The sequence below is a fragment of the Podarcis pityusensis genome (assembly GCF_964106645.2).
Source record: "Podarcis pityusensis genome assembly, chromosome: 15".
NCBI lineage: Eukaryota > Metazoa > Chordata > Lepidosauria > Squamata > Lacertidae > Podarcis > Podarcis pityusensis.
In genome coordinates this window covers 8,737,901-8,751,679 of record NC_138040.1, presented here as the reverse complement: position 1 = coordinate 8,751,679, position 13,779 = coordinate 8,737,901, and the positions used below count along the sequence as shown (strand labels likewise).

General features: G+C 41.3%; 1 protein-coding gene across 2 annotated transcripts in view; it reads right to left on the bottom strand.

Annotated features, from left to right (window-relative positions):
* NLK (nemo like kinase) overlaps positions 1-13,779 on the bottom strand; it is a 94,769-nt gene that overhangs the window by 12,853 nt on the left and 68,137 nt on the right. For both annotated transcript variants that reach the window (XM_080983049.1, XM_080983048.1), the window contains exons 4-7: positions 9,403-9,509; positions 8,031-8,116; positions 6,534-6,743; positions 2,247-2,348 (exon numbers count right to left, since the gene is read on the bottom strand). In XM_080983049.1, the coding sequence (XP_080839175.1) occupies positions 2,247-2,348; positions 6,534-6,743; positions 8,031-8,116; positions 9,403-9,509 (505 nt within the window). The remainder of the gene's footprint in view (positions 1-2,246; positions 2,349-6,533; positions 6,744-8,030; positions 8,117-9,402; positions 9,510-13,779) is intronic.

Genomic DNA, 13,779 nt, shown 5'->3' with positions numbered 1-13,779 from the left:
CTATTGATTTATATCACATATTCAAACTGCTATAAAATCAAGCATGTCTTATATGAAGCTTCATTGTGGAAGTAACAGGGAAAGGTTACAGCTCATTGGTACAGAATCTGCTTTGCATGTTGAAAGTCCCAGGTTTAATCCCTGGCATCTTATCTTAAAGTTGGGCAGGGACCCTGCCTAAAACCCTGACCGAGGGGGATGAATGGGTCTGACTAAGTACAAGGCAACTTTCTATGTTCCTATGTCAAGCAGCTAGTCCACTTAGTCTGGTACTGCCTTCTCTGACAGGCAGTGGCTCTCCAGGGTCTCAGGCAGGGCCTTTTGCCCAGTTGTCCTTTCAGGGAATTATTTAACAAGTGTGTGCAAAAAATGGGATTTATTACTCAACTAGCAGGCCTCATATCTCATGAACTGCAAAATTGACCTTCTGCTCCCATTCATTGCCCCTCCATTGTATTTACATACACAATGATTGATCCGCTCAATTATGGTAGCCTAAGAAAACAAAGTCTTCATCTACAGAGAGGTTTCCTGCCCTCTTTTTCTTCAAAAGCTCTAATAAACTTATAATTCCTTAGCTGTATTATTTATGACCCTGCATGCACAAAATCATAGCTCTCTATACCCAATTCTACCAGAATTTCAGTGAACTGAAGTTTTTCTTTTTCTTTTTAAAGGACACAGAGCTTGTTTGTGAGCTGGGACTGTTCCATTTGAGCTTCACATTTATCAGAATTACTTGTGCAAGTTAACATCCTCTGCTGAAGCGATACATTTTCTTGAATGAGGCAGCTGCTCCTCTGCAGACTTACAAGTCACTTTATAGTCTCCAAGCATTATATTTAATTTCCTTATATCTTCTGCGGATATGCCCAAGACACAGATGGTGAAAGAAATTGAGGTTAAGTGGCTTGTTTAAGTAATTGGATTGTATTCATTCTAATTTAGCCTAAGTGTTATTGTTCATATGCTACCATCAATGCACACGAACTCAGAACTTTCTCGTGGTTTGCTATGCATGGTTCACTAGAACCACACACTGCCAGCTATACCTATACCCCAGGTCAAGCAGACCTGCCTGCTTTCTCCAACAGAAACCTATTGTAACAGGCAACTATGTCTTGAATCCAGGAATAAAGAGTTACACATAAGTTCTCGTGCCATATATTTTAGGTAATTCACTTTGTGGCTGCTGCCTGGATCCATTTCCTGCTCCTCAAGTGCCCTTGGTTTAAAAGGTACCATGCTTTCAGAAAAAAAAACCTAAATACTGCAGAATCACAGAAATGAAAGAACCTGTGAGGTCACCTAGTTCTCCAGGTCAGAAACTACTTTTACTGGCCAAGAGATGGGCTGTGAAGCACAAAGCCCCATGTGATGCGAGATACACAGGGTATGGTTGGAAGGCATATGCTTCAGCAAAACTACAGCTCTAAAAAGGTCTGGTCAGTGGTTGGGCTGGGAAACCACACAGAAGCGCTAGGGGAAACACTCTGAAGATAAGGCAGCATGTAACTTAACTGAACTGCACCCAAACTCTATTTTACGATACTTTCTTATTTTATAATCTTTATTAAAAATATGCTGAATATTGACAGAGAATGGAAATACCACGAGCTAAGAGAATGAATGGTATACCAAAATACGGGAGTCAGCAATTCTGAATAAAATGTTTGTGCATTTTTTTGGTGAAATAGGGTAGGTATAAAGTCAATGCACTGAACAGGAATTCGACCACTCAAAGTACTCTGAAATAATAAACATGGTTAAACATGAGGAAACCTGCTCCTTTTATTATAATGAAACTACCACAAAGTACACTAAAATTGTAATAGTTTGGATTAAAAATACTCAACTTGTTATCTTGACCTAGAGTTTTATATCTTGAATTGTCTAATGTTTTGTAGAAGGATAAAGTGTTTTTGAAGAATGTATGTTTGATAATTTATATGATCAATATGTCTGAACTTCAATGTCCCACTTTTCTAAAATGTATTGCCATTTGTCCAATTTCACTAAATATATTAGTGATACAGCATAGTGTTTCATTGAAAAAATATTTAATGAAATGATTCCAAAAAGAGGATTCCTGGCTGGCCTTCAGTTATTTATCATTCAATCTTGTGCCCACTTATTGCCACGAGTATTAAAATCTTACATTAGAATAGGCCCAGATTAGCACCTCCATAATGTGCTTGCAGAATGGGGCTTGTTGGGAAATTCAGAGTCATAGTTTTTCATCCTACCTGTTTATGAGGACCCCTGAGTATGTGTGCCTTGGCGCCTTCACAAGCCGTCCTCATTGCTTCCAGTGACGGTGTTCCTAAGAGATCTGTGATCAAATCCAACTGTAAAGATGGAAGAAATTGTCCACAATTTTAATCTGGATAGAAGCATATTCTTTTCAAAGTATGAGCACATACACACATTCAAATTCTCAGTATCTCTGGGTAAGGTTGGGAGAGAGTCACTGTCAGTTAGTTTAGAAATACTGAGCTAGATGAACTCAATGGTCTGACTCTGTATAAGGCAGCTTCTTATTTTCCTAAATGAATACACAACTTTGCACAATCAGCCTCTTCCCTTCTATTCTCCACTTTCTGGTATTATTTGAAACTGCGGCATGTGTACATGTTTACACATGTATGGGATTTATATCTTGCCTTAGAACCACAAATAAACCCACAAAGATAAAAGACAGTAAAACCAGCAGATTAAAAGCCAACAAGAGGACATAAATTTTCATTAAAAGCATGAAAGAACAGGGGAGACTTCACCTGGCTCCTAAAATATGACAACAGATTGTGCCAGGAAAACACATCCAAGCAGACAGCTCTACAGTTTGGGCATTGCCACAGAGAGGTTCTCTTTATGGTAGACATCCACCTAGCCTCAGAAGGCTGCGTAACAAAGAAAGGCCCCTTAAGATTATCTTAAGTGGCAGGCATATTTACCTGGAGATGCCATCACTGCTTATTTTAGGTGCCCAATGAGCATCCTGGAAATAGTAACCTTTAGAGGGGGCTCTAATCTGTTAGGGCAGGCATCCCCAAACTTGGCCCTCCAGCTGTTTTGGGACTACAACTCCCATCATCCCTGGCCACTGGTCCTGTTAGCTAGGGATGATGGGAGTTGTAGTCCCAAAACAGCTGGAGGGCTGAGTTTGGGGATGCCTGTGTTAGGGATTCCTCAGACCCCTTCAAAGAACTTCCAAGGACTCCATTGCCTGGAAGTTAGAAGGATCTGAAACTCTCCGAAAACAATAGGGCTGACATGTCCATAGTCCCACAGGGTTGCGTTCACCTAAGTTCTACTCAGACAAGACCATTTGAAATTAATAGACCTTAGTTAGTCATTTCCATTCATTTCAATGGGTCTCTCTGAGTGGAACAAGCATGTGATACAACCCACAGTGACGCAAACCCCAAAAGAACAACAACCAAAAAAAATTCCTTCCAGTAGCACCTTAGAGACCAAGTAAGTTTGTTATTGGTATGAGCTTTCTGAAGCGTGCATGCGCACGAAAGCTCATACCAATAACAAACTTACTTGGTCTCTAAGGTGCTACTGGAAGGAATTTTTTTATTTTATTTTGACTACGGCAGACCAACACAGCTACCTACCTGTACCCAAAAGAACAGAAAGAGAAAAGCTGTATAGCGAAAGTGCCAGATGCGCCTCTGTGGGGAGAAAACTACAAACGTAGGGGCTACCAAAGAAAATCCCCACCACCCAAACATCTGAGGACAGCGGAACCACCAGGAGCAGCCCCTCTGCTGACCTTAACACTTGAGAGCATCTGTAGGGAAGGAGGCGGAGTTTCAGGTATTTGGGGCCTAAGTTGCTCACCATTTTGTAGATACTAAACCAATGCAAAGAGTGGTAATTTTGCAAAGGTTTTGCAGAATGTGATTGTATTTGGCAGTTCTCCTTTATTGCCGTTGCCCCAACAACGTATTGCACTGATTTCGGTTTTTGGCGAATGATGAAGATGCATCTCTTCACCCTGGCCTCTGACCTGTGTTTACAGGACTCACCCTATTCCTGTGACTGCAATTTGTTTTAACTGATTATAATTCTGAATTTTAAATGGCTGTAAACTGCCCTGGGACTAGTTGGTGAAGGATAAAAATAATAATGAAAATAATAATGGGCATAGCAACCTACCTCACAAAGTGTTCCTGTGAAGGTAACAGACTTCAAAACATTTTGCACATTAAGCGTGCTACATCTGAGCTTGATTGGTTAACAGCGATGATGAGTGCAATTAAAGTCAGGATACAGCCTGAAAAACTGATTTAGGTCAGGTTTGTGTAGCCCAGTCCTGCTACTTTGACTGGCAACAGCTCAGGAACAGGTCTTTCCCAGTCTTGCTACTCAATATCCTTCAAGTGGGGATGATGAGGATTGAGTCTGGACCTTTTGCATACGGAGTGTGCATCCCACTGAGCTATGGCAGCAATCTTTTGTACCACAGTGTTACGGATACTTGCCCGAATATACCATTGGCAGAATGCAAATGGCAGCAACCAAGTCACAATTTGGGGGGTAGGTTTAGCTTCTCAAACTGTGTAGTGGGATTCAGTGCTGGATCTACAAGTTTTGATATAGAGGGCAAAGGTCTGCTCTGCTGCCCTCCAATCCTGCAGATGGATTGATGGGGCAGGGGATGACACAAAGGGGATGAAGTCTTTCACTCCTTCATGTCACATGCAGATTTCTTTTTCTCAGCTGCTGAGGTGGGACAAACTAGGCTCTATTATCTGAAAAACTGCACTTCCTTATCCTGTGCAGGTTGTCTGAAGCTATGGGAATACTTTGTAGACATTGTAGACCTCTTATGACTGAAATCCAGTTATACGCCTTGCAAGTCAAACCTTTTGGCTCCTGAACGCCGCAAACCCAGAAGTGAGTGTTCCGGTTTGTGACTGTTCTTTGGAACCTGAACGTCCAACGCAGCTTCCACGGCTTCCAATTGGAAGCTCCTGCAGCCAATCGGAAGCTATGCCTTGGTTTCCAAATGTTTTAGAAGTCGAATGGACTTCCGGAACGGATTCCGTTCAACTTCTGGGGTACCACTGTATTGCTAAACCTCAAATTCCATTTAGCCACAGCATGGTCTTCTTCACCAGAATCTGGCAGAAACAATTTCTTGATAACACTGTGTTTACTTTGTTACATACGATCCCCAGCCAATTGTCGCAAAATCCTTTCAACTCTGGAGATGACAGATTACAGTATAAACTAGCATCCTTAATATAGTAACCACTGGAAGACTGTGACACTATCAGTATATTTACCCAAGCATTTTTATATTCTATGAAAAACTTCGGAATAGCATTTCACTTTTTCTCAGCCAACTTTTTTATTTTTTAAAAGCACTTCTAGTTTGCAAATTATCAGCCACCCACACCTGTCCTCGCAACTCCTGGACAAGATGGGCGGCCTTGGGCAAGCTTCTCTCTCAACCTCCATTCCCCATCTGTCATATAGGAAGGATGACAATCTACCTCAGAAGGTTGCTGTGAGCATGAATCAGATCAGCAAGCTGCAAACTTGTTATCTGCAGGCAGGAGCTAAAGGACCCAGGAAAAATAAGAACCAAGGCTGTCGGCTCAGTGTTCTACAAGGCAGAAGAACCATTGCACAAACGTTCAGGAAACCCTGTTTATTTAAAACATTTATATTCTACCTTTCCACCAGTTTAGGTCCCTCTAATAATTAAACAGAATTCCTTACTATAATAAAAATGCAAAGCCAAAGGGGCAGCCACCATTAAAACTATGTATACATTTTTTAAAAATCCTATCACAATTAAATGCTGCCAAGCGCTTAACCCAACGAAGACGTTTTTAGTTAGGAACATGGGAAGTTGCCTTTTATGTACAGAGTTAGACCAACACTCCATATAGCTCAGTATTGTTTACACTGATTGGCAGTGGCTCTCCAGGACTTCAGGCAGGGGTCTCCCCCCAGTCTTAGCTGGAGATGCTCATTGGGGATTGAACCTGGGACATTCTGAAAGCAAAGAATGCCATCTACTGCTGAACAATGGTCCCTGGCACAGAAGAGAGGAAGAAACCTGAGAAATATACCTGGGGAGGAAATTTTTCAAGTCTTGGTGTGACCACACAAAAGGACCGTCACTGGAAGCCACCCCCTTCACCTCTGAAGGTGGAGAAACTTGGAGCAGGGCAAGCTCACATGGGAGTAGGTGATACCTTCAGATCTGCTAGTTTGATATTTTGAACTATGGAGTTTAAAACTAGTACCTGAATTGCATCAGGAAGCCATCCATTGTAAAGTCCAGAGAGAAAGATGGGACACTCTCCCTTATTTTGGACAGGCCAAGCTGATTCAAAGCATTACTTAAGACACTACAACTTCATTTATCCAACTGTCCACCCCAATGGAGATTTCAGGATGTTAAGAATGACCAGAATTTGACATGCACTGAATTCCATCCACTAGGAGAGTCAGAGAGCCGGGCATCACTTGTTAATCAACAGGGTTAGACTGAAATGCCTTCATACCTGCTGAATGGGACTTTGCGCTTGAAACAATATTCTCCGTCCTAGCAATTCTGCAAATATACAGCCTACGGACCAGATGTCGATAGCATTGCTGTAGTGACGGCTGCCCATCAGGATTTCCGGAGCTCGATAATACTGAGTGACAACTTCCTGAGTCATGTGACGAGATTCATCTAATTCTTCCACCCTGGCCAAGCCAAAATCACAGATCTGGAAAATAAAGAAAGAGGTGAGCAAATACTTTGTATATTTACAGATATACAGATTTAAGAATGGTGGCTGATATGTGATATCTGAATCTGCCTTCCTCCAAATAGTCCACATAAAACTTGGTTTGAGCCGTACACATATGAAAACCAGGCATATGTACCTATGGGATGCATATTTGTTTAGCTAAATTTTTAACAGTTCAGGATTACCAGGATCTGAAATATTTCAGAAAATGCCTGAAACTTCAGATAGTGGCAGGTTTTCAAATTTCATAGCTGCGTTCATGCTAAATCTAGCTCTCCCAATATAGGGATGAAATGTTCACTAACTGTTAAGCCTTCTTTGTGTTCAGACTTCTCAGGTTTCTCGTGTTTTTGAGATTTTTTTGTGTGCAATTAAGAGTTTGTCCTACCAAAGTATTAGCTGTGTTTATGTTTCTATATACAACCCGCTTCCCCACCAACTTCTACAAAGTAAACTAGACTGTTTGGGAACAGGATTCTATCCTAGCCTTTACTTTGACAAGAGTTTTCCCTGCATATGATTTTTTAATTTTTGTATGGAGGAGCATTCAGTCGTGGAAGCCCCCATCTGCAGAATAAATTGCTACAACCAAGACACAGGTATTTTGCCCCATAAGAATGTGCACATAATGGATCTTGTGCACATAATGGATCTTAGAAGCAGAAGGGTGCGCAGATCAAGTCAAAGCATTGTATGATTGATAAATATCGGGATCAATTTAGCTTTTATGCTGGATCAGATGGAAGGACCAGGCTCCTGCTGGATTCCTGGGCTGCATTCCTACACCCACTCACTTAGGAGAAACAGGATGAGGAGACGTGCACAAGACTGTGCTGTTAATCTGCAGAGAAATGCTCCTGGCTTCTGAGCAGGAAGTGGGGAGAAATTATAGTCCTCCCTCTCCTTCAAGCCAAGTCAAAGCAAGGCATTGCTATTCCCCAGTATTGTACAAATGTGAGAGGGGATGACAAAAACTCTTGTGTTCAATGCCATATTAATAATGGTAACAATGTACCGGAATGAAAGGAAACACACTTTTCAAATGAAGAGGCACCTACTTGAAGAGAATCAACTCATACTTATCACTAGGGCTTTTTCCTAGGAAGTTCAGGGTTCCTGGGTTTTGCTTTAAGCATCTCAGAGCTACAGACAAGCGGATTATAGAAGCAACCCTCTATTTCTATTTTTGAAAGAAACAGCAAAACCTTTTTGGACCTGGGCATGGCATGTGCAGTATTTTTTATATAGGTGTGAAAAAACCACCTTAAGAACACAGTTGCTGTTCACAAGTAGGTTCCCTGGTTTAATGTCTCGATGCAAAATACCAGCCGAATGTAGGTATTTCAGACCTGCAAACAAAAATAAAAAAGAGAAGCTGTAAAAAAAAAAAAAAGGCAAACTATGCATAGAGTAAAAGGAAATAACAGATCCTAGAAAGACATGCAAGGTGTGTGAGTGACTGCGTGATATAAGGCATGAGCTACATCTACATACAAAGTATGACATCATATTTACAATGTTTTGTCATAAGGTGTTGAGCAGTTACATTCTTCAGACTTCCATTAGGATGCAAAACTAACCCAGCCAGGCAACAGATATCTGTTGCAAAGCTCTCAATGCAGAATTACAGTTCTCAGTAATAGTAGCATTTGATAAGGAATTTCCAGCTTACTAGCACACTCTATATCTCTAAGTTAACATATGTTTGGAAGGCTCTCTTTTGGCCAGCAGACTATTTAGAGGAGAATGTTAAGTTATCAAGGAACAGAGTCAACACTCCAGTATTTTTCCTACATTAAAAGTTAACACAAAGTTTTGTTTCTTTGGGGGGGGGGAGGAATCTGCTCCTTACTTTTTTTAATAAAGGCCTAAAATTTGTACATACAAAGGAGTTTAAGACATATATCAAGGTGCTACTATTAAGACTGACCATGGCCAAAAGGTCCCTTACTAGACTAACTCCAGCTGGTTAAATATTTTGGAAGCTTTGGGAGATATGCAAGTCGAAATCAAAACCATATATTTTCTAAGTATGCCCAGGCGTGGTGGTTTTCATCAGAGTATGCATAGCTGAAGATTAAGCAGGTTTAGTTTTATTTTTCCTCTGAACACCAAAGACTGGGTTTGTTCAACTTAATAAATTCTTCCAAGCTGAACTGAACTTCAAATTAAAAGATATGGAGTTGTATTCAACTAAGTTCTGCTCAGAGTACACCCACTGACGATAATAAATCTAAGTTAGGCATGCCCATTCATTTCAATAGGTCTAACTCTGAGCAGCACTAACATCAGATATAACCCATTATTTTCACCAAGTTTAAATGCTGGGACATTTTAATTTTGGGAGGATAATTCATAGGGAATGAATTAACGTATTAAAAATGGAGCAGGACCGATCCATAAAGTATACCACTGTTGTTAAAGGGTTATAAATCTCCCGACTTCCCCCACATCACCCTTCGCCACATTTTAACCAATACACCATCCTTGCCCCCCCTCCACTTTATGGATGGTCCCACAGCTGGATTCCACTGTCAGAGGTAATGGAGAAGGTGAGTTTACAGGTTGCAATGGGGATAGGGTGGGGTAAGGACCCAACACATTCATTCTGCATTAAAAACCAAAAACATGTTACCTCTTAAAATCTGGTAAAGAAAAACCTTTACATGATCCGAGCTGAGTGGCTGAGGAGAGACAATAATCTTATGGAGGTCGCTCTGCATCAATTCTGTAACAACATATCTTCAATTGCACTCATTAAGGAAAGTACAGACAAATGATTTCAGCTCCTCAACTTGGTGCAAGAGATGTCTGAAAAGCTGTTTCTTCTTGTTCTCTTTATCACATGATACAGAGAGTTAGCAAAGGCCAGAGTAGCAGCTAGTGGCACTTTATTCTACAGTAATTGTTATTTTGATTTACTTACTTAACTCCCCAGGTATGGGAAAAACCAAACTTGACTTTAGGGAAAGTTAGTCTTACTATACCAGGCATGGCCAAACTTGGCCCTCCAGATGTTTTGGGACTACAACTCCCACCATCCCTAGCTAACAGGACCAGTGGTCAGGGAGAGTAGGAATTGTAGTCCCAAAACATCTGGAGGGCCGAGTTTGGCCATACCTGTACTATACGGACTCAAATGATCCCCAAGAGCTGACAAACCAAATTGCTTCCTTGTTTTGAAACCATAAACACATTTTTCCTCATGTACACATGGACCATAAAGAAAAATCTAAGAAAGATGCAGTCTTTAAAAAAACCCACACACACATTGCTTTCAAATTCAGAACATTCAAACATTCAGAAATGTTATTTCAATGAACAATAAAAATGTAGCCCATTTTTCAAGTAAAGTAACTTCAACGTAGAGCTCATTTCTTTACATTTCTGCTATTTTCAGAACCATCAGCAGTGGAACCTGTGCAATTCTTTTTGCCGATAAATAACTCTACCAACTCCTTTCGTGTGTGTGAAGAGGCACCCTGAAACTAGGCAAACAATACAATCTGGGTGCACATCTTTAAAGTTCCAGTTTTGTTTCTTTCAAATTGGCAGGCTCACATAGAGAAAGCAAGATAAAAGGAACCATTTAATAGACTGGCACAGTTGCAGAAAACGCAACTGCTTGTTGGCGATATACGGCAGTAGTTCAGCATGACAAAAATCAGCACCCCCTTCCTGCTGACATTTAAAGGTGGAGATGCAAATGAGCATCGGAAGCACCACAGACATTTACAGAGGGATGGCAAAAAACCAAATGTACTAAATCAAAATTGTTATCAGGGATCCCGCCTGCTTCTCTCATGTATCATCAGGGTGGGAACACAGCTGAAAAAAGCACCTGAGAACAGCCGATAGCTGCTGCCTGTTTGCCTGAGTCATACCTGCTTAAGCGGTCTGATTTTCCCCACTGTCAGCAATAAAGTGCTTAGATGTAACTACAAAAAAGAGCAAGATGGTATCCCAGTTTCACCTCCCATACCAATGTAATTGTCAGACGAATTCTCTGATCCACAAGTTTGGCTGTTGACAAGAGTCTGGGTGGACACACAGCCTGCAGCAAAACCAGTGCGTCAGGATTTTCAGGTAACAGGTTATGCCTGCAGTGACAGGACTAGAAGAGTTCTGGGGAGGGAAGCAAGGTGGAAGAAATCTGTTCTGGGTTTAAAAGGTCTTAACCTTTGTGGCTTAAAACGATGTGGCTTAGAACCCAAATACCTGCTCGACTATCAATCTGCCAGCCCACTGAGATCACCATCTTCCTCCAGGGTCCCCCACCATCTGAAATGTTACAGGTCATGACCAAAGAGAGTCTTATCAGCAGTGTCTCCTCATCTTTAGAATGCCCTCCCCAGGAAGCACCTTGGCTACCAATCATTTCTGAATGCCAGGCAAGAAAACGTTTGTTTTCCCAGGCTTTTAAGAACAGCTTGTGTTAGCATATATATAAAATCAAAGTTTTGATCTTACTGTTTATTTGAATGGATTGTTGCTATTTTAGTTGGCTGCATCTGTATGCTTTTTCTTATTTTCTATTTTTAATCATTGTACTTTTATTTGTCTCTTACTACTTTTCTGTAGCTGCCCTGGGACCATGCATTCAGGATGATTCAGGATATCTATCTATAGATATATAGATATGCAACATAAAAAAGAAGCACTTCTTTTGTCATTGTACTGCACACTTCAGAAAAAGCAGAGCGAACCTCCACAAATGAAATTTAGGGTACATGACAGTCACATAGAGTTTTCTAGATGAAGAAGCCCGGCATGTTACCTGACATACCACACCCACGCTATTTCATGCAACCCTTGAAGTGAGCCAAGTTGTCTATGCTTGTTTTAGGAGTTTTGTGTAAAGCGTCGCTTCTTTACATGTAGTCCAATTAGTGCCCAAATGACAGATCCCACTACATGTTGGCTTTTATATTTTCAAAGGGAGAGCAGTGACTGCATCCACATATACCACCCACGTGGCTTTTGCTGCAAACGGAAATCCCGTTTTGCCTGCAGCACTGTCCCATCAAATTAAGCTTGCAAAGCTGCTTCCCCGGTTCCCAACTCAAAAAACGGTAGGACTATGATTCATTTCATCATGCTCAGGAAAGTAGGTTTTCTATCTCCCTCTTTTTTGTTCCTTGCTCACTACTCTGGACATTTTCAATGGCCGTAACAAAAATATTACTCGGCTGTTACTTCTGCCAATGATGGCTGCTAGTTTTGACGACTGCATGCTATCTGCAGAATGAGAAGCAGCAAGCCCCTGCACACCAATTGCTGGGAAACCACCGTAGGAGAGAGCTACTGCCTTCTTTCTTTCCTGCTTGTGGGTTTCTCGTAAGTTGGCGACTGTGGCGAACAGGAGCCTTTGGTCTGATATAGCAGGGCTCTTCTTATGTTCTTAACCATCTTTGCAAAGCCTGGTCTTATGGAGAAATTTAAGAAGGGCTTACAGAATCTGCTCAGGAAACATGATCCTATTGTAAAATCCCCACCCATATTAGCATCCATTGCATTTTTCCTCTTTTCCAAACAGATTTTCCTCACCCAGCCCCGTCCCCCCTGCCTGCCAATACACACACTATTCTAGAAAACCAGTTACAATACTCTGTGCTTTATTATGGTATGACATCCTTGTTTGGTTCTCCCACCTAAATCCTCCTCAACCTCAATCCCGAGCATTAATGTCTCCCAGATGTCTCAACTAGTTGCCATGCCAACTAAAGCAGCTTAAATTAAACGAGGGCCTGGAATGGCACCTGCACAGCTCCAGGTCTGCTGTGCATTAAAACAAAAACAACCCCTCCAAAAAACAGCTTTTGATAAGGGCTCAGAGGTGCTATTAGCTTCAACAATAACTATCTCATAATTGTCTCTGGATAATTTAACAAGGGCCTCTAAGCAAGAGCAAAAGCAGGCCTCACTAGATTTTCCAGTTTCACAAGTACAGCAACCTCTTAAGCAGCTGGTGTCTGGATAGGTCAATGTCATTTGCCTTCTCCAGTGCTTATAATTGTTAGTAAGGCTTTGGGGGGGGGCTCCATAAAACTAAAGTAAGGGCATTTAATGGAAGCAAGTTTCAGTGCATGTCTGTCTTTCTAAATTTAATGTTGAGCCATAAATATCATGGCCAGAGGACTTGCGAGGTTGCTCTAGTTTTTATACCCCCAAACAGAACAGCACTCCTGGATGGAAAATGCTGACAGTAATAATTAGTGAAGGAGCTGTATAAAATTAGAAGTACGAAACACACCAATTTGCTTCAAAACAATTATCAAAGGCACAAAGCAGAGGACAGGAGAAGGGCCTTAATTTGTGCTGACTGAGAGACTTGTTGAAGCTAACAGACTATGCCATACTGACAAGCAACCCTAATGTACAAGCCTGACACATCACAACAGTATTGTTTGCAGTCCCCTTCCCTGGGATCCGCAAAGCTCAAAGAAATTCTTCCCTAAGCATGTTCCCTTTTTGCAAAATGTAGCATTTTATCACAGGGGTGTGTAGACACAAGCACACTGCCTGCACCAGATTCATAGCAGTGTCAGACTAGCCTTTAGAAATCCTAAATCAGCTCTCCTGCCATATCCAACTGTTGCTTGCAGCCTTCTGACATATTGTGGCAGATTCCGCCTAAGGAAAACTGCTCCATCTTTCTTTGGATGGGGCAATTCTCATTCCAGCAGCCAACTACCCAGAAAGACCCAATGCAGCCTGCAAAAGAGTGGACTATGCAAAACCCTGAAGAATATTACTTGCCTTACAAAGTGCAATGGCACCCACTTCATGCGTCTCAAATTTCAGCTTTGAGTAGAAAATACATCTCTACCGTGTTCTTAAAAGTCTAATTTTATGGATCATAAATTTTGTATATATGTGAAATATAACAGAAAAAGTTCACGAGGAAAACTTTCCCCCCCCTAATATAGTCATCATGTATCAGACTGCAGACCACAAAGACGAACAGTTCCTGTCAGTTCTCTTTAGTACAACATAAAAATCAGCATTGTGT